At 41.4% G+C, this 21,073-nt stretch overlaps 1 protein-coding gene across 3 annotated transcripts in view; it reads right to left on the bottom strand.

Moving 5' to 3' along the window:
• Nucleotides 1–21,073, bottom strand: part of dscama (Down syndrome cell adhesion molecule a) — a 100,959-nt gene that overhangs the window by 54,149 nt on the left and 25,737 nt on the right. For all 3 annotated transcript variants that reach the window (XM_079565546.1, XM_079565548.1, XM_079565547.1), the window contains exons 2-3: nt 19,138–19,455; nt 18,212–18,361 (exon numbers count right to left, since the gene is read on the bottom strand). In XM_079565546.1, the coding sequence (XP_079421672.1) occupies nt 18,212–18,361; nt 19,138–19,455 (468 nt within the window). The remainder of the gene's footprint in view (nt 1–18,211; nt 18,362–19,137; nt 19,456–21,073) is intronic.

Raw genomic sequence — 21,073 nt, 5'->3', positions numbered from 1 at the left:
TGATTTTATTCAAAGAGCGAGAAGTATAAGAACATAATGAGGATGTGGATAAGTCTGCACTCTATGTCATCTAAATCGGGAAAATATACAAGTGTATTTTCCTCCATTTCGGCTTTACCCAAATCTTAAAGCTTCTCGACTGAAGAGCAATTTGAAAGCTAAGACCTACAAAAGCTATCATAACTTTTTTGCCACGTTGTTGCCGAGCTTTTTGTCACATTTTTGTTGTGCTTTTTCTTGGGGGGTTTTTCATTGTTTTTTCTTTGCTTTTTTTGTTGCTTTTTGTTATGTTTTCGTCATGTTTTTATTGTGTTTTTATTTTGTTTTCATCACGTTTTCATCACATTTTCGTAGCTTTTTCATCCTTGTTTTCATCTCTATTTTGATGCTTTTTTGTTGTTGTTGAAGTTTTTTAGATTTGGGTGAAGCCAAACAGGAGAAAATGTGCTCGTGGTTAAGAGGCTTCAAGAGGCTGTGTGATCTTTTATCAGCTGGTTTATATACTGTATACTGACATATTATTGAGGAGAAATGTCCTGAACATTTACACAACCCGGTCCAGACGACAGATGAGTAACTTTTGTCAGCTAAAAGAAGACCCCTTAGCAACTGAGAGCGTATACAAAGTAAACAGTTGCATGGGACGGCCATTGTGTCAAATATTATCCAGAAAAGCCGCTCAAAGCTCCTGAAAATTGCAGCCCTATCTCCCCTAAGCCTTTTATTGCTCTGACTTGTCCGAGCAGGCCAATCACCTTATCTCCTGTGTCCACATAAGCAGGCCTGCACTTGTCATGGAAATCAGCCACGGAGATAATATCTTCCAGCGCGAGTCCAGAACAAAACCCCTGAGCCGTATTGTTTAATGTAGGTCGTCGTGGTTGCATTCTGTTGTTGTTGGCAGCCATCTGAAGACGGCAGATAAGAGCCGCTGTCCGAGCCGCCCGATGGCAGGTAGCCAACGTAATCCTATTTAACCAAATCTGCGCTGAGGGTGCGGGGCGGGCCGAGTTTGGTGGGGTCACATGAGGAGTCTGCCGGGGTCAGGGTGTGCGTTTTCAGTCCCCAAAAGTTGCTCATCATGCCGATTGCTGCTGGGTCTTCGCCAAATCCCCTAATTAAGAGCGATAAGCCTGTTAAATGTCCAGAAGGTTATGAACATTCACGAAAAACCTGTTGTGTGTTTTTGTTCGAAAGGAGAGGAGGAAAAAAAAATCTCTTCTAAGAAATCTTAAGCCAGTGGCCGCTTTAACTCATTTATTTTCATTCCACTGCGGTAATTCCTGTCCATCTCCATATGTTGAAGGGCGGAGCGGGAGGGGCCAGTGCGTGTGGCAGTAGGGGAGAGGGGGGGGGTCACGGATTATAGGTCGGCCCTGTCTGGACATACGCTTCCAGTAATCACGCGGGAGTGGCTGCCCATTGTTGCATCTGTGTCCAGCGCAACATGTATGCGGGTGGGACTCCGGTGACCTCGATGGTCAGCGTATATAAGACACAACTGTGCACTTAGAAAAAACCCCGAACGCATGGATTAAGACGATAGAGGATTAAAGGGCCGAGATTGAAGACCCCGACCAAGTTTTAGTACTTGCATAACAGAAGACTTAACCTACAAACGGCTCGGACACTTTACTGATGTCACCCTCATCAATAACAAGCCTCGGCATTCGTCATATTACTATCAACTTATACAATCATTACAATCACTCTAGTCACTTTTGGATTATGAACATGCAAGAAACCTCTCATACATTAACTAAATATAACTTATTCTGCAAATCTACAGATGTAAAGATATCAGAAAACGGGTGGTGCATCTCGAAGCCGGTGAAGTAGTGGAGGCTTTACAAAGAATAGAAATGAAATATTTGTAGAATAATAAAGTGAACTTCTTTGCCAGTGGAGGTAAAAGCCTTACGGTAGTTCTTTCCTATCTTGGTTTGAGAAAGATGCGGTCAGAAATATCATGACAAGCTTTATTATATCGGTCATGCTAAAGTCAAAACTCAAAACAAGAGTATCTTAAATTCAACTCAATGTTCGTTTAAAGTTTCCTATTTATTCGTGTTCAGATTGCGAGGCGCCTTCTTTTAATATTCTTTTATTATGTTTATTATGTTCTTTCATACTCAAGGCCCAGTTTGTCCTGGAAGTTTGACATTGAATTTTCAGCGTTCCTATGAAATTACTGCCCTTGTGTATGAAACTAAAACTGTCTCTTTTGTTCAGCAGTCAAGGTAGTCCAACTAAACATCAATAATTCACTTGAACAGGAAAGATTTAATCAAGCCTTTACCTTTATATGGTGAAGTTGCAGATGAACTTATTTATGACTTGTCTGACCAAAAACAACGTGCTTGCCCTTTCTACTGCCACTCCCGCACCTACCCCCTGCCCCGCTCCTCATTAGCAGGTGTAATCCCCGAAGGCCCATCTGCCAGACGCCACAAGAACAACACACATGAACAAACAAGGCTGTAAGACCCGGCCATTATCAGACTCTGTGAATGTGGGCACTTATGGCGGGCCCGGGCTCTGTTTGCTCGGGGCCTGTATAACCCGCACAATGGCCACTATTCTCACTGTGATAAGGGACAGGAGAGGTGCACCTGCCCCCAGAGGACACACGTCTGTAATATGTGCGGGACGGTTACTCCTTTGCAGTAACTTTGGAAAGGTTTGCATTAAAGGCCCTGTTCGAAATTGGTTTGTCCTTCTTCAGTGTATTGTAAAAGAAAAAGGTTTGTGAAAAAGGACTATGCATGTAAAAATAAAGCATTTTAATCGACAGAGCACCATCAGTCAAGTTGTTTCAGTTTTTGTTAGCAAGTTATGAACTCATTCCTGTGAAGAATTGGGATGCTAGAAATGCTTTTATAAAGTTAAGAATGAGTTTGCACCATAACTAACGACTCAATCCTTTCTCACTCTCTCATTCATCGCGAAAATAACTCATGTACATTGTCTTTAATATACATTATGTATTCAAAGTCAACTACTGATACAGTGTTGCTAATAGTATGTAGCAAAACACAACAAATCTCCGGCCTAATTACTACATGAGACACACGAGACTCATTTAAAGATATTTATACTTTATAACAATTTGACTAGACAGCATTACATTAGACCTCTATAAAGTACAATATTAATCAATATATGTATGATTTGCTTTTCAACTAATTATCCTATTGGGTAGATTTAGGCACTTTTATGTGTATTAAAGCACTGCAGCCTATGTTAAAAAGCATACACATTTCAACATTAAACACATTTCTTTCTGACCTTTTTGGGCTCTTGTAATCGAGTTCTAAAGCTCTACATAATAAAGCAGAGCACTTGAATTTCTCTGCAACCACAGTAATGATAAAAATGATTTCATGTCGGTGTTTTTTAAAGCAGAAAGTTCTAACTCTAAGCGATACGAGATATTTTGACCCTTGACTCTCACGCTATGGCTTTACAATCCTCAAAGACATGAAAAAGAGAGAAGTTTTCATCTTTACATCTTCATCTTTTCTTATTCTCATTTAACCTCAAATTTAATTCCTCTGTCGCTTTGTAGTAACGTGCTCCACAATACATCCGCTATTTGTGATAATAATGACATGTCTATAGAGCCGGAATGGGCCAGACAGTTTCTTTTTTACGCAGCTTTATTCTCAGGGCGCGACAGCTGAAGGCCAGAGGCAGCTGCGGCTCATTCTACACATACCACTTCTTTAATTTATTCATTATTTGTCCAAAGCAAACAACACTTTCCATGTGGACTGACTGACGCATGTGACCCGTGAATTAAGCCCCACTTTGTCCTTCAGCTTATGGACTATAAAGGGCCGCCGCGACATTAATAATACATCCATTCACTGTATGCAAAAAGACATTGAGTTTTAGTGCTCATCTTTTCGAGGCAACACGGAGCGGCTGACACAAAATGGCTGCCTCGGACTGGAAGAGGCAGTAAGCCAGAGCCGCAGCAGCGCGCCGGAGAAGAAGCGTTTTTTTTTTTTTTTTTTTTTTTTACGAGCCCGTGTCTCTCCGTCTCTGCTATTGAAGGAAGATTAGCGAATTGCCTCTTGATTGCTTCTTCCCTCTCTTGTTTTTGATGCGCCGTGCGGGACATTGCGGGGTAACGGTGACCCCGCCAAGGCCCAGTGAACCCAGGATTACGGCGTGGAAACGTAATCTCGAACGTTTGGGGGCTGAAGGGATGAAGGAGATGGAGGAAGATACAGTGTAATCAAGGAACACCCCAAGAATGAGTCCAAGCTGAGATTTGAGCACAACGTCCATTAGGAGACATATGTCAGTGAGCAGGCGGTGAGAATTAAGGAACATTATAAACCATTCAAGGGCATTATCAGGATTATCAGAGTAAACCAATGCACAGTATACCAATGCAAGACAAGTCCATACAGATATGTTTCTTTTATTACTATTTTAAGATGTGTTTGTTTGTGGCCTGCAGTTTCCAGGACAGGACAGTTAAGGGTGTAAGAAGGTTAAGAGACATTTAGCAAAGAGACAGAGCCCGGACTCGAACCCAACAACACTGACTACCTGGAAATAACACATTTGCTAAGTACAACTAAAAAACAAACAAATGAAATAAGCCTCAATGTTGACTCATGTGTTTCTCGGACACATTTATTTATATTATATAATTTCATATAAAGCGATTTAATAGTTCAACTTCAACTAACTGTAATAAAATCAGATCAATTTCATGGTTTCTATTACCAAATGTTTTTTACTCAGTATAAAACAGTGATTCTCAACTGGTGGATCGAGACCTGAAAGTGGGGCACAGAACCATTTTCACTGGGTGTAACTGCGAGCCTAATCAGGGAACTTTAAAAAAAAAAAAATCTTCTAGGGCTGGGTATCAATCGGATCGGATTTAAATATGACTGATTTTTGATTCAGTAAAAGTTATCACAATTTTACTTGGATGTGGAAGACATTTTCAGAACAACTAATGCTGTAAATAGACACTCTAACTCTAACTTGGTGCATTAGTAAAAAAAATATATGAATAATTACATTAAGAATTGAACCCAGTGCAGTTACATTAATCATGTACTTTTATTTAACAAGACCTGACCAAAACAAAAAGGTAAGAAGTCACACGGCATTATAATGTGAAAAGACGTATTAAAATAATCAATATAAGTTTTTTTTATTGGGCTGTTCAAAGGAAAATCATTTCAAAGCGATTAATCGATTAATTAAACCCAGCACTGATGTGTTCAATCCGAAGCTGCATGGTAACATTGCCGTCTGTTAAATGTAATGTTATTGGATTGTTTTGATCATAATTTCAGTCTTAAAGACATATCTGCTGCTTGTTCGATTAAAAGCTTGTGTGGAAAATACAATATTCAATACGATATATGACAAATGACATTTTATTTGGGTTGCTGCTTGTAATTCTATAGTGGGCCCCCGAAGCCACTTGAGAACCAGTGGTATAATCGACTTTTCAAACAACCGTTATATAAAGTTTTGTTTCTCTCAAATGCTGATGCTCCTGTTGAAATTGTGCACACTAAATAAAATAAAATGCAAAACCTTTTAAGAAATTGCAAACAGATACTTTCATTCAAAATCATGCGGCCCTTCTCCAAGTGCAAGCGTTCATAACCTTTTTTCTTATGCAAACTTACAAGACGCTTATGCCTGACTTTCTACACCCCTGACCCAGATGTTTTGTTTACTTTGCGGGTTATGTTTGACCAAAAACATACAGTAAACAAGAGCACGATTAAGTGATGCTATTGGAATGGAATATCTATGTTTTCATGCCTGCACAAAGTCACATGACGCGGCCTTCATTTCCCCAGGACGACCGACGGAGACGCATCGGCTCATGCAGCTGCTGCACAGGGCTGGGAGCTTATGGAATCCAAAGCAGGAGTGAAAAAGGGCCAGTGGCAAACGTACAGTGAGCTTAATGGCTGCTGTGAGAGAGGAGCTTATCTTACCACAGCAGCTAATACCAGCGTCTCAATTAGATGAAAGGCTTTCTCTCTCTCTCTCTCTCTGCCTTTCTCTAATTTTTTGTTCAATTTCTCCAGGCAATTTATTTAGGGTGGGAAGAGGAAGGTAAAAAAAAAAAAAAAAAGTGCAGAGAAAACCCAGAGCGGAGCGCATTGGCTGAAGGCAGGGCGAGTCACGGAGCCGAGCAGCCAATCGGGAGGCAGCAACTCAGGGCCTCAGCAACAACATGGCTATTTACTCTAGGCTCATCAGAAATCTGCTGGAGCTTTAGCAGCACTCAACAGCAAATACAAATACAAATAGACACAATTACGGCACAGTTTGAGTACATTTATGGCGTATTTTTGATGCATTTTTTTTATTTTTTATAACAACCGGTTTGAATTGCTGCAGACAGGAGATGCACGATTGAGTGATGCTTCATGGTGGATATTTTTAGACTTCATTGTAACGAGGATTAGGCGGGATTATGCAAAAGAAAGCAGTGTGCGTTTACCATCAGTTTAGTGTCTTTGTCCCGTGAATTATTTTTACACACTCTCTTCCCCCATGTGCATTTAGGGTGCGGGGTGGAACCAAAGGATTAGGCGAGCGTTCCTTCGAAAAAATCAAAGCGTCACCGCGGACTCAGTAATGCACAGGACAATCGATACGTGTTTATGTAAAAAAGTCGGCACAATTTTTAAGGCGATTGCTCTACATTTACATTTTTTATCGTTTGATTTCTATATGTCCCTTTAAAATTTGACTTAAAATGACACACAGTTTATGACATGCGCGCTGATTTTTATTTATTGGCCTACTTAAACAAAAAAATAAAAATACATGCAGAAAAATGTTTTCCGTTTATTGAATTAATCACAATCATTTCTGGGCATAAAAGAGGAAAATGAGGCCTGTTCCTGTTATTCAAATTAGAACAACAACGCTTTATGCTCAATTTTCATGCTGTACTAAAACAATTACTGTGATAATGAGCTTTAAAACATGTATAATAAATAATAATTCATAAAGTTAATTTAATAATCATGTGTTTTATTATTAGGCCTCAGAATCTGCCTCTGTGCCACACTCAAGGTCACACCTTCGCTGTGAACGTGACAGTGCACCTGCACGGCCATGTTGTGGATGTGCTACTGCTGCTGCTGCTGCTGCTGCTGCTCGGAGGTTATGGGGGTCCCCTGTTGACTACACTACCCACAATCCTCTGTGTATTCAGCCTGCAAATGCACAGGGATAGCACTGCTGTGGCATCCATCCATCAAGGTGATTTCCCATCTCTCTCTCTCTGTCTCTCTGGAGGTCCCTCTCACGGGTCACCTCTGTCTGCCTCACATTATTATTTGGACTTTTCAGTGGCGTTTTTTAGAAGTAGGATATTTACGATCTCACAGACATTTTCCTACTTCTAAAAGAGATTAAAGATGCATATAAAAATACCTTTGTCTGCAATCTAGATATATGAATTATTACAATAAAAATATAGGTCTTCCCACACTATATGAATTTGCATAGGTTAAATTGTGCAAATAGGTTAAATATTGAACCAATAGAACTAACTAAATACAATAGAAAAAAAAAAAGCCATAACCTGTATTTGTTCTGAGCAAAAAAGTCATTTGTGACGTTCACTTAGACCCAAGGTTTATTTAATACATGTCATGTATTCAATGAAATTTTGGCCAAAGGTGTGGGTTCATAATATCATTAAAATACATATATATAATAATAAAGATTGTTGCTGTATCATAAAGCCCCACACCAACTGGTCTTTTTATACTCTTTATTCTTTGCGTTGAATCTGTATCTGTATGTTGTGTGGCCATCAATAAATGATTCTGATTCTGATTTATAATTGTGATCACATCTCAGGACTGAGGAGCCTCCTGTCATTCAGGCCGATGTGCTGCTATCAGATGACAGATAATTTCCCCCCGTCCCGTGGTGTAAGAATGGGACTCGTCATGAGTGTGCAGTAAATCTCCATTGGTGAATCTGGCCCCTGTTTCCTGTGTGAGGATGCAGCGCACAGGCTGTGAATACAGAGTGTGTGGCGTGCATGGACAGCCCCTCTGTCTCTCAAAGACACTGCAGCAGCTGCATGCACGCGATAAGAGCAGCCATTCACAGACTCCCCTCCTCTCTGCCTACGCACCCACACACACACACACACTACGGCACTCTGCCTGTGCACCCACACACACCAGCGACACTCGGCTCTTCCGCACAAGCACATGCACAGCTCTGCAGGTTGTGATTCTGGCATTTCAGACACTCTTATGTTGCCGGTCAAAGGTGGCTCCATACAAATGATGTGTTTGGTTTGAAATTTTCACTGACGTCAATGCATGAGGTTAAACAGATGAGATGAGAGGTTCATTGGGTCAACGTTGAGGTTTATCTCAGACAAAGACTGATAACTCTGTGGCTAAAGAGAAACCCTGACAATATCTGCATCACTCCTGACATACAGAACGTATCTGTCACAGAAAAAATAAAACCCTCATTATTATCAGACACAAAGCAACAACATGACGCACATTTGCTCAAGCTGATGTACATAGGTATGTGCCTTTAAGAATATGTTTCATTGGCTGCAAAGTTAAAGGGGTTGTCCTTGTATTTCCGTAGAGTTAAATCTGTTTTGCCCCTTGCAGTATATGATGTTTGCAGATATTTGTGGGAAAAAGAGAATCGACACTGAAAACAATTAACCTGGTGGAGGCCATTACTGTAGATATTGCTTTACTTTGTGAAAGCTGTGAAATGTTGTTATAAATGTGACAAACGTCCCTCGCCTGTGATAAAAACTTTGCTTTTTCTGAACCGAGGCAGCTCATAAAGCGCCGTGATGGGAGCAGGAAAACTATGCACACACCGAAGCACATGTATCATTTTGCATGTCCCACATCTGTATGCATAACCCCAGTCACTTTGATCCCCGCTCCAAATGCGCACAGTCCACAGAACGTCCGAGGGCCCATTAATTTGTGGCTCCTTCTACAATTAGCCCATGTTGCGCTTATAGCTAATCTGTAACTTGGCAGCGGTCCACGCATGACCTGGCGTGTGTCCAGATCTGGGAGGCAGCGGCATCACTGAATCAGCCACGCAGCTCTGAGTAAAAGCCCAAAGTGAAATATGTGCCAAACTAAAGAAGACCTGACTGTTTATCAAAGATTAGGCCGTGTTTGGTTTCCTTCACCCTCCCGTTTGCTGCCGCCTCATGCACCAAGCGCGCATGCGTTCCCCCGCGTCGGCTCGCAGCCTAATTGTGGGAGGCCCCGGGAGTTTAATAAAGAACAAATTGCGGTTATTGGTGAGTAAACAGTGTGAGGTGCAAGTATGTGAGAGAGAGAGATATCGGGCTGTTTCATCTGGAGCAAGTTTGAAGACTCAGCATGACACGAGAAGAATGGCTTTAATGTAGCATCGAGAAGATTTAACCAAAGTTACATTTGGTGTAAAAATAGGAACCTTAAATTTGCAAAAAATCAGAAAACCATAAGGCCTTTTCTCTGTCAATAAGTCAAGTTACACAATACTAACTAACAATTTCTCATCATTTTTTCCCCCCTCACATAAATGAAGATAAGCGTGTAAGTTCAGGAGCAGGATTTAGGCAAGGTAGATCTCACTCTATTTCTGGTCTCTACAAATACGCCTGGGCCCACTCTCACACATTCTTTTTTCCTATACTTTCTAGTCTTTCTTCATTACTATCTCATTCCTCAATCTTTTCAGTCTGAGAGCTCCTTGTCTTCTCTAAAGGCCCACAACGGCCATCATCACTCTACAATCACCTTCAATTATCATCTTTGCTCCTTTAATAAATGTGGAATAGAGCAATACAACATGTTAAACATTCATTCAAACAAACGTTGAAAATGGCCGACAGTGGCACAGAACATCAGTGTTTTCAATGCACGATTTAACACTATCTGTGCTTCCACATGCAATAAGCTGCACACTAAAGCCTTCTCTTTAGAGTTTATCATGCTACATGCGCATTGGCCAGCCCACAACTCCGTCTAAATGCCATGTTCCCATAATGCTTTGTGGCAGCCGCAGCTAGATTCATGCACACAGGTATTGATTTTCCTCCCCTCCTCCTCCTCCTCTGGCTAAGACCCTTCCAGTGAATCAGCTCGCAAGGCACAAAAATACTAAGAAAATAGATGCTTGTTTTCGCTGTCTTTGTTTATATTTGTCAGCGTGCGTCCGCTCCAAGCCAAGATCGTCCACCTGACCCAATTTTCAGCATGGATAACACAGTACTCCAGCCAATCACGGGTAGAGATGAATGACGAGCGCGCGGTAAAAGCCGCCACACGTCACAGCTCCAAGCCTGCCTGTCGACAAGCAGCACACTCACTTACCCCGTCGTCTTCAGCTGCTCCAGCCCCTTGTTTCTCTGGCTTAGTCACACAGGGACCACTAAAACCATTATGCACACCAGCCCCCAGCATCAGCCCCAGGTTGTGGTTCACCAATGGCTTCTTACATCGGAGACAATGGCAAGAGGGAAACAAAACAAGTCGAAAGATACAGGAATCTTGTTTTTTCCCCCCTGCAATTCAATGACAGACTGAAGTATCCTGCACTTCAGCAGGAATGGATCATTAGTAATCAGAGGTGGTCAGTTACGGAGTATATCTACTGAGTTTTTGAGAATGGGAATTCTACTTTAGGATGCAACCCTGGAGTCTTCAGACTTTTTTGCAACAACAGCTACTTTTACATAACAAAAAGAGAGATATTTCTGCTTCAAAGACACTTGTGTAACAGTGCAACTTGGAGTTCACCCTGGGTTGTTAGAGGCCAAGATGATACACTGCCTTAGCCCGACCAAAAATAAGCAAATAAAAGTTTCCATCCGGATTTAAATCAGCCGACTTCCTGAACATCCTGAATGACCAGGTTATTCCATCAAAGGATTTCTTCTGCCCTGATGGCTCTGTCTTATTCCAAGATGGCAATGCCAGGATTCATCAGGCTCATGTTGTGAAAGAGTGGCTCAGGGAGCATGAGACATTAGAATCTACACTTATGTATTGACCACAGAGTCCAAATCTTAACCCCATTCAGAATCTTTGGGATGTGCTGGAAAAGGCTATGCACAGTGGTCACACTCTTCCATCATCAATACCAGATCTTGGGTGAAAAGTGTATGCAACACTGGCTCTTTTGACATTGCAGAAGCTTATCGAATCAAAGCCACAGCGAATGTTGTAATCACAGTTAAAGGCGGTCCAACCAAATATTAGAGAGTGTGAGTTTTTTATTTTTTCATGGCAACCTTTTTTTTGGGTCAGCCAGTGTGTTTCAAAACAATGAAAGAAAACAACATGAGTTTCCTCCCACACTTCACTAAATTTAACTAAATGTTTGCAGAATGTGATCAATATATAAACAGTGGCTTATCATGTGTACATAGAAATGTACAAAGCTACTTGCAGCTTCTGCTTGTAGCAAGTAAACATTATTTGGAGATCCCTGGAGTCACCTGACCCATACTGATAATGTACCTCGGATTGAACCAGTTACTCTTTGACCGAGCCTACAGCCTACAATTGTCCTCATTTGTATTATGACACCAATGAAGAGATAAAGTGGACACCTGAAAAACGTCTTAAAACTTCTTGTCATTTTTGTTTCTATTTCATCATCTTTATTATTTTATTACTACATTTTCCTCCATTGGGCTGATCCAGAATACTAATTTCACATTTGTTGTTTAGCGTATAATCCCTTGTCTTGGCCGGATAAATCAATGTGATTTTTTCCGCGCAGCATGGCAGCCTCCAAGGACGTGAGCCTGGTCTCCATGGCGACAAGACGAGGGACTTTGAAAACACACAGGTCAGCTCAGGTGCGCTCAGATCCTCTGCCATCCGCCGCGCGTCCAAATATACGCGTTCAAAAGGGGAACTGGAGATCTCCGACGGACTGCGCATGCACGATAAGGCTTTTGATAGTAACTCTTGATATTTATTTCAAAGGGCCATTACGCACAGCCGATTAAACCCACAGTGCATCCGCCGGTGTGCCTCCGAGCGCTGGCGACGGGCCGCTCACTGGCACCGGAGACAGGCCCGACACCAGGCAAAACATGTCAATAAAGAAAAAGGAAAGAGATGTGTTCAGTGAATGTGCATTTCTTTTGTTACGGCGGCTAATAGATAGATGATAGCGCAAACCAAAGATGCTGCAGACTAAAAAAGGCTGTATGAAGGCCTCTAGGGCAGAGCTGCGCTGAATGTGAAGACGCCACAGTTCCTGCAGTGTACCGGCCCGTTTCTCTCTCTCCCCTTTTCCCCTCCTGCTCTTTTTCCTCTCGTCTTCCCTTCCATTTCTCCTCTCTCTCTATTTCTCCCTCCAACCCGTCGCTTCTCTCCCAGTGCTGCTGCTGCTGCTGCTGAATACAGAGCGGAGCAGGCCAGGCAAACGACTACAAGGCCTCCTCAGTGACTGCAGCAGCGTGTGCACCTGGGACCACTGCAGAGCGCCTCTATGCTGCACATTCACTGTGGCCATACAGAGACACCACCTATAAGCACACGCCGCAACATGGTGCACGGTGCAGGCGGAGCTGAAAGAGCCAATCGAGCTGCACATCTTAGGCCCCTGAGCTGCTCCTCTTCCACTGTGTTCAGATCCACTAATACACAATGAAGAGATTATTGGTTTAAATATTGATTTTGAATGAATGTTGAGCATTTGTCAGAAACTGCATGGTCCTTACAACAGTAGCGATGCCCTATAAATGCCTTTACGATGGATTTAAAAACAATGTGTCTTAAGACTGCAATAATATTTGCATTAAACATATACGGCTGTCACGACAATTACTATATCGAATTCAATAAACGATGATTAAACAATACATTTTTATGCTCAATGTTTATCGTCAGTACATTTACTTGCATTGTTTTTCCCATTTTCAAATGTAATCCTTTTTTTTTATTCATCCAAAGTTGTGTCTCATTGTATTTCATGTTCATTATGTGATTCTTCTTTAAGAGTACATTTCAAACAGAGCTTAAATGTTTCGTTTCGGTGGCATTACAGTAAAAGGCGTTCAATAATATCGTTTATCGTGCCTCAATATATCGAACTTTAAGATTGTGTTATCGTGACACGCCTAATTGTGATGAGGAATATTCAAATTGTGATGCTCAAGGTTATCCCACTGATGCGTGCACTTGTGTGACTTGGCTTTATGCTGATGCCCATTCAAATCCATATGTTACCCATGAATATGCTCGTCTTAATAAGGGCCAGTTCCCTGCATAAAACATTAAACACAGCTGCCGAGGGGGAAACAAAGTACAAAAGCAGCAGCAGCTCATATTTCACCCGACAGCCTGTACTCCAAACCAAACAATACCTGTTTTCAGGAACTTCGTAGTGAACATAAACCACTGTAAATCCATCACAAGCGCCGTGTTCTGATTGGCTGAGCTTTGTTGACAATAGCTGCAATCCTCTTAGTAGTTTAGAGCTTTTGCACTGATACGTGTCCCTTTGGTCTGACAAACCGATAATGGGATGTATTCAAGTGAACTAACCCTAATACTGAAGATAAGCTTAGAGACCTATTGTTCTATTACTGATTGATTAGTCTCTGGTATCAAGCTCCCTGTGGTTGGTTTAAAGGAACAGGCCACCGTTTTTCCATACTGAGATATGTTCTTACCTGAGCTTAGACGAGTTGATGCGTACCTGTCTGGTCTTTACGCGTGCGCTCAGCAAAAAGACCACGGATCTTGTTAGCATTTAGCATCTCCTCCTCCCCTCTATGGGGCCAAATGGGGGTGAAGTTAGAAGCGACCAAACTCTTCCACGTTTCCCCTATTTAAAGAGACTAGATGCAAGTTGGCCATTTTATGCTCACTACTGCCACCTCAGGTCATGCGTGTAACTGCACCTTCTATATCAAGCTCGTGCATGACGGCAATTCGGACCCAAAGTAACAACTTTTTGAGTGACAGTGCAGGATTTTAGAGGGAGTTGTGGTGTAGGTCTGGACTCATTCTACATGCTAGGACATTGCTGGAACATGTAGGGGAGGAAAATACATCATTTTAACATTTTTAAACCCCGTATAGTCCCTTTAAATACGGCTACGCGAGCAGTTACACGATCCAAGTATAGTTACACAGAATTAAACATGTTGATTTTCTGATTTTACTATATAGTACCCCTCTTAATTCGCTTCGAAAATCAATATGTTTAATTTTGTGTAACTAGACTTGGATCGTGTATATTTAAATAGGGAAAATGTGAAGAGCTTGGAGCCATAGGAATATGCTGGGAGAGGCTAAATGCGAACAACATCTTTGGTCTTTTTGCATGACTGAGGGCACGCACAAAGACCACACAGGTACGTATCAACTCGTCTAAGCTCAGGTAAGAACATATCTCAGTATGGAAAAACGGTAGCCTGTTCCTTTAAGGCATCACTGATTTAAAGTAGTGGCCGATGGGAAAAGAAAGAAAGGAATCAAATCAAAATTTTGCCATAAAGCTTGCTTAGTCTACATTTCCTGTCAAACTACTGTCAGAGAAGATGCACGATCTTGGCAATAAAAGTATAACAGAAAAGTCCAGGATTTGATTCCTAAACAATGTGGGCCTTTTTTTGTGGAGTTGCATCATTAACCTTACCCACAAACAAACACTGAAACAATTATGATAGAAGATTTCTCTGTTTTGATTCATGGACATATGGAATCTGAGCCTTGACGATAAATAATGGACACAAATATTGAAGTTCTCAGATGAAAAGGCAATTAATTATTACTGTGGAAAATCTTCAAAAAAGCCAATCGATTTGACAAGAGCTTTTCTTCGGCAACGGCAACCATGGACCTCATTATTATTTAACTGTAGGGCTGCAAACTGGAGCGTGGAAATGCTATTGTCAGAGGAGTTCTGCTAAAACTCACTGTTTCATTACCGGCTGCACAAATGGGAGACTAATTTTCTATTCATTTCTAATGGACAGTACGGTGCCTTGTAAAAAACTCTTCAGCAGCTCGGAAAGGTCCACAGAGATTGGCCTGACGCAGCATCAACCTCCCAATCTCAAAAGCCGACCTCAATAATTGATAGCAAAGGCACAGAAACGACATACCTACCGCGTAGTTTTTCTTCTTTTTTTTTTGGGGGGGGGGGGGGTTAAAGCGAAAAGGGTTGGCATTATTTTCCACTCGTGAAATATTGACAAAGGGGGGGAAAGGTTATGATGGGGAGGTTGAGCCAGTATAGGAGCGTATAGACTGGCAGACATAATACAGAGTGCACTAAAATGGGCGCGTGCACTCAGACGTGGATAAGGACCATTTGCGAGCACGATTCCGAGGCCTCCGTCATGTAATATTCAGCTCTGAGCCGGGCGCTGGATCAGTGGCTGCCTGATTTTTCTGACAGCGTTTTCATGGCCGACGGATCGGTGTGACTCAAAGTATGTGGCAGAAAAACAATGTGAGGTAATGACCAAAATATTGAGCTTTGTAAGAAGCAGTCAGATAGGAGGATAGGAGGAGTTTCATTCACAATTGACCAAAAATATGAAGCGTTAATAGCTTTTTTTTTCCATACAGAAGAAGAAATGGGGAGGCATCAGACACTTTATTCATCTTTTACATGTATTTTCCCCTTTTCAGTTATCTTATACAGCCTACTCATTGAGGTCACATAAAGCATACAAAAAACAAGAACTGGAGTAAAATCAAGGAGCTTTTTATATTGTTTAGGGTCAATTGATTTTAGTTTTTGGCTCCATTTTGTTTACTACAAAAAGTGGATACCAAGAATGGGTTGAAATTACTTAAAGTCCATATAAATCATTAAGATTTAGCAAAAAATGCTACCCAGCTTTCTTTAGTTTGACCATTTGTGTGATTGTGTTTATAGTTTCACTTCCTTATTGGATCCTGACAGGAAGTGACATAGATAGAGGACAACCATTTTAAATTGTTCCCATGCCAACTATGTTATGTCAATGGGAAATGAGTCAAACTGCTCTGGAACTTTACCTTTATCTATTGGTGCGTTCATGTGGTCCACGGAAACTCGGGCGAACGACTTCCCCAGAACGCTCGCTCAACTGGGGAAACCGACTGGGGAACTTGGGTCAAAACGAGCTTCCTGACTTCCGCACCTGACGGCGGAAATCAGCTGATTTGTTTTTTTATCGTCTAGTGTGAGGTTTTTAGTTAAACACTGCTACTTTTTGAGTTTAGTGTTATAGCTGTCGTCATCCTCGTAGTAACAAAATTCTGATTGAAATGCCTGACATCAACGTCAGCAAAAAGTACATTTACGTGATTAAAAAAAACAAACAAACTAACGTTTAGCTTTTGAGGCACTAACAACACATTTAAATGATTAGCTCAGCTAAGCGCTAATCAGTGATAAAAGACCGTTTTTATTTGAAGACATCAAAATCCCCACTTTCAAACATAAAAACCACATGAACACAAACCAACCAGGGACAATGACGTCACATCTCAGGAAAACGAGCTCCCCAGTCCACATGAACGCACCATATGTCACTTCCTGTCAGAAGCTTAAAAATTCAAATTAAAAAAATGTCTTCATTAATTTGCTGCTGAAATAAAATGATAATTATTTACTTATAACAGATGTTAATCATCAAAATATGTCATATATTTTTAAAAGCATTAAAACCTGTCATATGCACTTTAAATCGAGAATATTTTTATTTATTCATTGTTTTTGCAGTTTATTTTTTTCTAAATTAGAGGTTTCTCCTAATCGGAAGAATACTTTGCTTGTTTGATGAAATTTCAGACATGTTCTAGGTAATCTCGCTTAAAATAAGAACATTTTCTTACCCCAATGGCAAAGAAATTAATCTCAAGTAAAGACAAAATGTATTGAAACGAGTCAGAAACATTTCAGATCAAGCGTAATAATCTAGGGAAAATGTCCAACTAAAGCTAAACTAGTCAAAACAACTCAAATTTAAATAATTATGCACAAATTGAGACATTTAAACTGTTATTTCTTGCAGTGTGCATTGTTTGTGTCGTCAGAACATAAAAAAATAAAATAAAAAAAAACAGTGCACTGTGACACGACCACAACACGCTCAAGGCAAATCCATTTATGGACAATTAAGAGATTGCTATAGATTTCAACATGGCCGATTTCGCCTGAGCAGACAAATGTGAAACGTCAACATAAAAAAAGGAGCAGTCAGTGGCCAGCGTTTGCCCTCCATCCCAAAGCAAAATGACATTAGCCCCTGTCTATTGAGTTTGCTAAATGCCCCACATAAAGTGAATTTGCCCCCCAGGGCAGGGAAACAATCACGCAGCCGAGCGCTCCATTTAAGTGATCTGAATGATTGGGACGCTGCGGTGCTGCGTACGAGCCGCACAAGTGGGTCAATACTGTGAGCCGGGGCGAGGCGGCTGCAGTCTGAGCTCTGGGCAGCTCCGACTGTCACTGGGTCAGACTGGAGGAGAGGCAGCCACAGACAGGCAGGGCATCAGGGCCATCCCGCACACTCTGTTAGCGCAAACAGCAGAACTCAACTGGGACGTTAGATGTATGTATGTCACTTTGTGGGGGAAAACTAGCAAAAGCTGTTAGCGCTGGAGCAAAAAAGTAAAAATGGTCTACTACTGACTGGGCAAAACAACCACGATACAGTCAAGAGCATATTCACAATACAACTATTAGCAAGAACTGCTTCCACTACAACTATGATTCTATAAAAAAAAAAAAAACAACTTTAAAAAGCTCCAATATCGAGATAACTGTTCGTCACTAATGTGCCGGAGCTCAAACTGCAGCTTTTATTGCTTTATTTATGCATTATTTTCAGTGGTTTATTTGGTCAGAACAGTACATGTAAGGATGGGACCATGAGCCAACTTCCTCCACTACTGCTGCATACTGCAAATACACTGCAATTGATGTTTGTAATAAAGAGTTTCCCTCAATTTGTCATCAATTTCAGCAACATACAACCCAATTAAACGTACATGTACACGCATTCGGCTTATTCAGGAAAATATATGCTGTATCTGTTCTTCTCACTGCTGAAAATCATGCACAATACAGCCACACCTTTTACCCACAAACCACTCAAAGGCCCTGCTGCACCATTTGCCAAGAATATACAACTAAAGATCTGACTGTGCGACTTAGAAGGAGATCAGAGACTTACTTTCAGCGTTGATTGACATGGTGTCCTTCTCCCAGGACACAACAGTGATGTAGGCCTCCACAGAGGCGGGGATAATGCACTTGAAGACCGCCACATTGCCTCTCATGGCTTTCTGGTCCTCCACTCGGACAGTGTAGGGCTCCCGAAGGACTGCAAGCAAACACAAGGATGCTCAGTGAAATACTGTGTAAAAACACTGAGGGTGGAGCAGCAGAGTCTTTTCTTGCAACTTTGAAGTGCAAAATGGTTTATGAATAGAATCTGAAACCTGTGAAATGAAATAAATGTGTTCTTTAAGTGACTGAAATATGGTTTGTCGTAGTGGCTTCCGTAGTGCAGGGGCAGAGCTAGAGAGGGGCCTGGGGTAGCACTTACCCCCTCCTGGAGTTTGCCTGGCCACCCCATGTGCCACCTCACCAAGGATGGCTGACAACTTAAAACATTTTTTTGTACTGAATGGGCATATGAGGCAGTTAACACCCCCCTGACTCAAGTGGTCGCCCAACCTTTGGTGTTGCCCCCCTTGGCCAGTGAAAAATGTCTAGCTCCGCCTCTGATGTAATAGTAGTTCTATGGTACCGCTTTACACAGAAATTGGGAATCTTTTTTTTTAGAGCACAGAAACGATGAATTGAAGTTTCCACATTAATACTAAATAAAAATACATAGGGAGGTTATTAGGGTGAGGATCATACTAAATATTTTTTACCATTAAATAAAGTAGAATGTAAGATTTAAGTCATTATTATCAATATTTCACTTTAAGTTTCCATGTTTTTCAACCTGTAAACATATCATTACTCTAAGAAGTGAAACCCGGAATTCCACAAATTACTTTCAGAGAGTGAAATCCTTCTTCCCTAAAACGCTTGCAGAACTGTACCTAATGCATCATAAGAACCTGTAAAGAGAAAGAGCACACTGACCGGCCTTAATGTGGACATCTTGGCTCCTGATTCTCCCTGAGGGGTTCTCCGCTGTGCAGTAGTAGCTGTTGTCATGGATGAGTTTGCTGAAGCTGGATGGGGGGATGTGGAAGATCTGCAGGGTGCCATTGGGGTGCACATGGCGGATCCCTGGCACATCGTAGATCTCCTCGCCAGTGGCCAGGTACCAGCGCAGAGAGACTGGAGGCACACCTGCGGCGGGACAGGGCACCGACGTCCCTGTGGTGCTGGCGAACACTACCTCTTGCACAGATGCATTGACAAAATATAAGCTGGAACGAAGATCTTCACAGAAAACTGCGGACAGAGAAGAACACATTGGTTAGACATTAAAGTTGAGATTCAAATAAACACTTTGTATTTGCTCTTTGAAAGTGCTGCAAAATGTTCATAGCAATAACTGCATACAATTGTAGTTTTGTAGTATGACTGCTTGAGAAAATGAAGACATCGTACTTAGAGGATGTGATGGATCGCTGTGATCTTTCTATGTACATTACTGTATAAATTATTGAACCAGTCGCCAAAAATCCATACATCCTCCCAGCCGCCTCATTTACATACGATTTAATCTGAATTACACGCCTCTGTGCCCTCAATAATATCTAATCTGCCAGACTTTATACATCGCCGCTACATTTCACTAACGGTTTCTGTTTCCATAATTACAATTTTCACATGGGCTAAATTGCCCCGAAAGCACTCATCGTGTCATGTGTACAGTTGTTCCCTGCTAGTCTCGCCTAATGAAGCCAAACGAAGTAAGGCAATCCCGCTTTTCCCTGCTCTAAATTTCTGTTGGATGAAACTGACAGTGTAACTACGTGATGGACGGCCCACAATGCAGGCACTCAGCCAGGATGAGCATGTTGGCAGCAGCCCAGAGAGACAAGGGCTTGATCAATATATACGCCGACTATTCATTACTTTATGGTATAGATCAGGCGTGTTACTTTCACGGAGAACGGGAGCGATATAAGACTGGAAATACTTAAAAACATTAGTGCACAACAGTAATAAGTGTGACAGGCAAATGTAGAGGACTGCAATATGTCTTACAATGTCAACAAATATGGTGTTCAAAAAAATCATGCTGACCGGGAAATATTTTTTCCTGACTCAGACGACTGAGGAGAGGTGAGTAATTTGTTGAATGAGTAATCAATGAAGCAAGATTATGATGATTCACTATCTTTTCTTGTATATCTAAATGCATCCCCATGTTGACACAAGTGATGATGTAGAGCAGTGGTTCCCAACCTTTTTTGCCCAGCGGACCCCTTTTAATTTGTACTTCCTTGAGAATTGTGGCACATTTTCACAACGTGGTCGACTAAACTCAGATTATCCAGAGTTTAGAAGAGTGTTGTATTCAAAATGAAGCTAAAATACTCCCATATTCAAAGATTTTAATGAAAAATATAATTGAAATTAACTTTCTCTTTAAACTTCTTACCCCCGCCTGAACCAAGGGCATTTTCTCCAGTTCGGCTTTACCCAAACCTAAAAGCTTCTAGACTGGAGAGCAACAGTGTAATCCCTCATTTGAAAGGTAAGACCAACAAAAGTGATCGTAACATTTATGTCACGTTTTTGTCACATATTTGAAGCGTTTTTGTCATGTTTTCATTATGTTTTTTTTTCAAATGCTTTTTTTGTCACAGTTTTATTGCGTTTTCATCCTGAGCTCATCATGCAGTAAACCGAGCCAACTTAAGCAGTACTAAGCAGCAAGCAGTAACTCTTGCCCCTCGAGACCATAAGCGCAACTGCAGGTATCGTTGCAAGTTGCGAGTTGTTTTTTACTTATTAATTGTCTGTGAGAGTAAATACTATGCTGACAGAAAAGACAAAGGGAGAGAGCGATACATTCAATTACACAATGAAGATAATTTATTTCACTCAAACTTGGCTG

The sequence above is a fragment of the Gobius niger genome (assembly GCF_951799975.1).
Source record: "Gobius niger genome assembly, chromosome: 11".
Taxonomy (NCBI): Eukaryota; Metazoa; Chordata; class Actinopteri; order Gobiiformes; family Gobiidae; genus Gobius; species Gobius niger.
The sequence above is the reverse complement of the archived record's forward strand: the minus strand, read 5'-3'. Positions and strand labels throughout refer to the sequence as shown.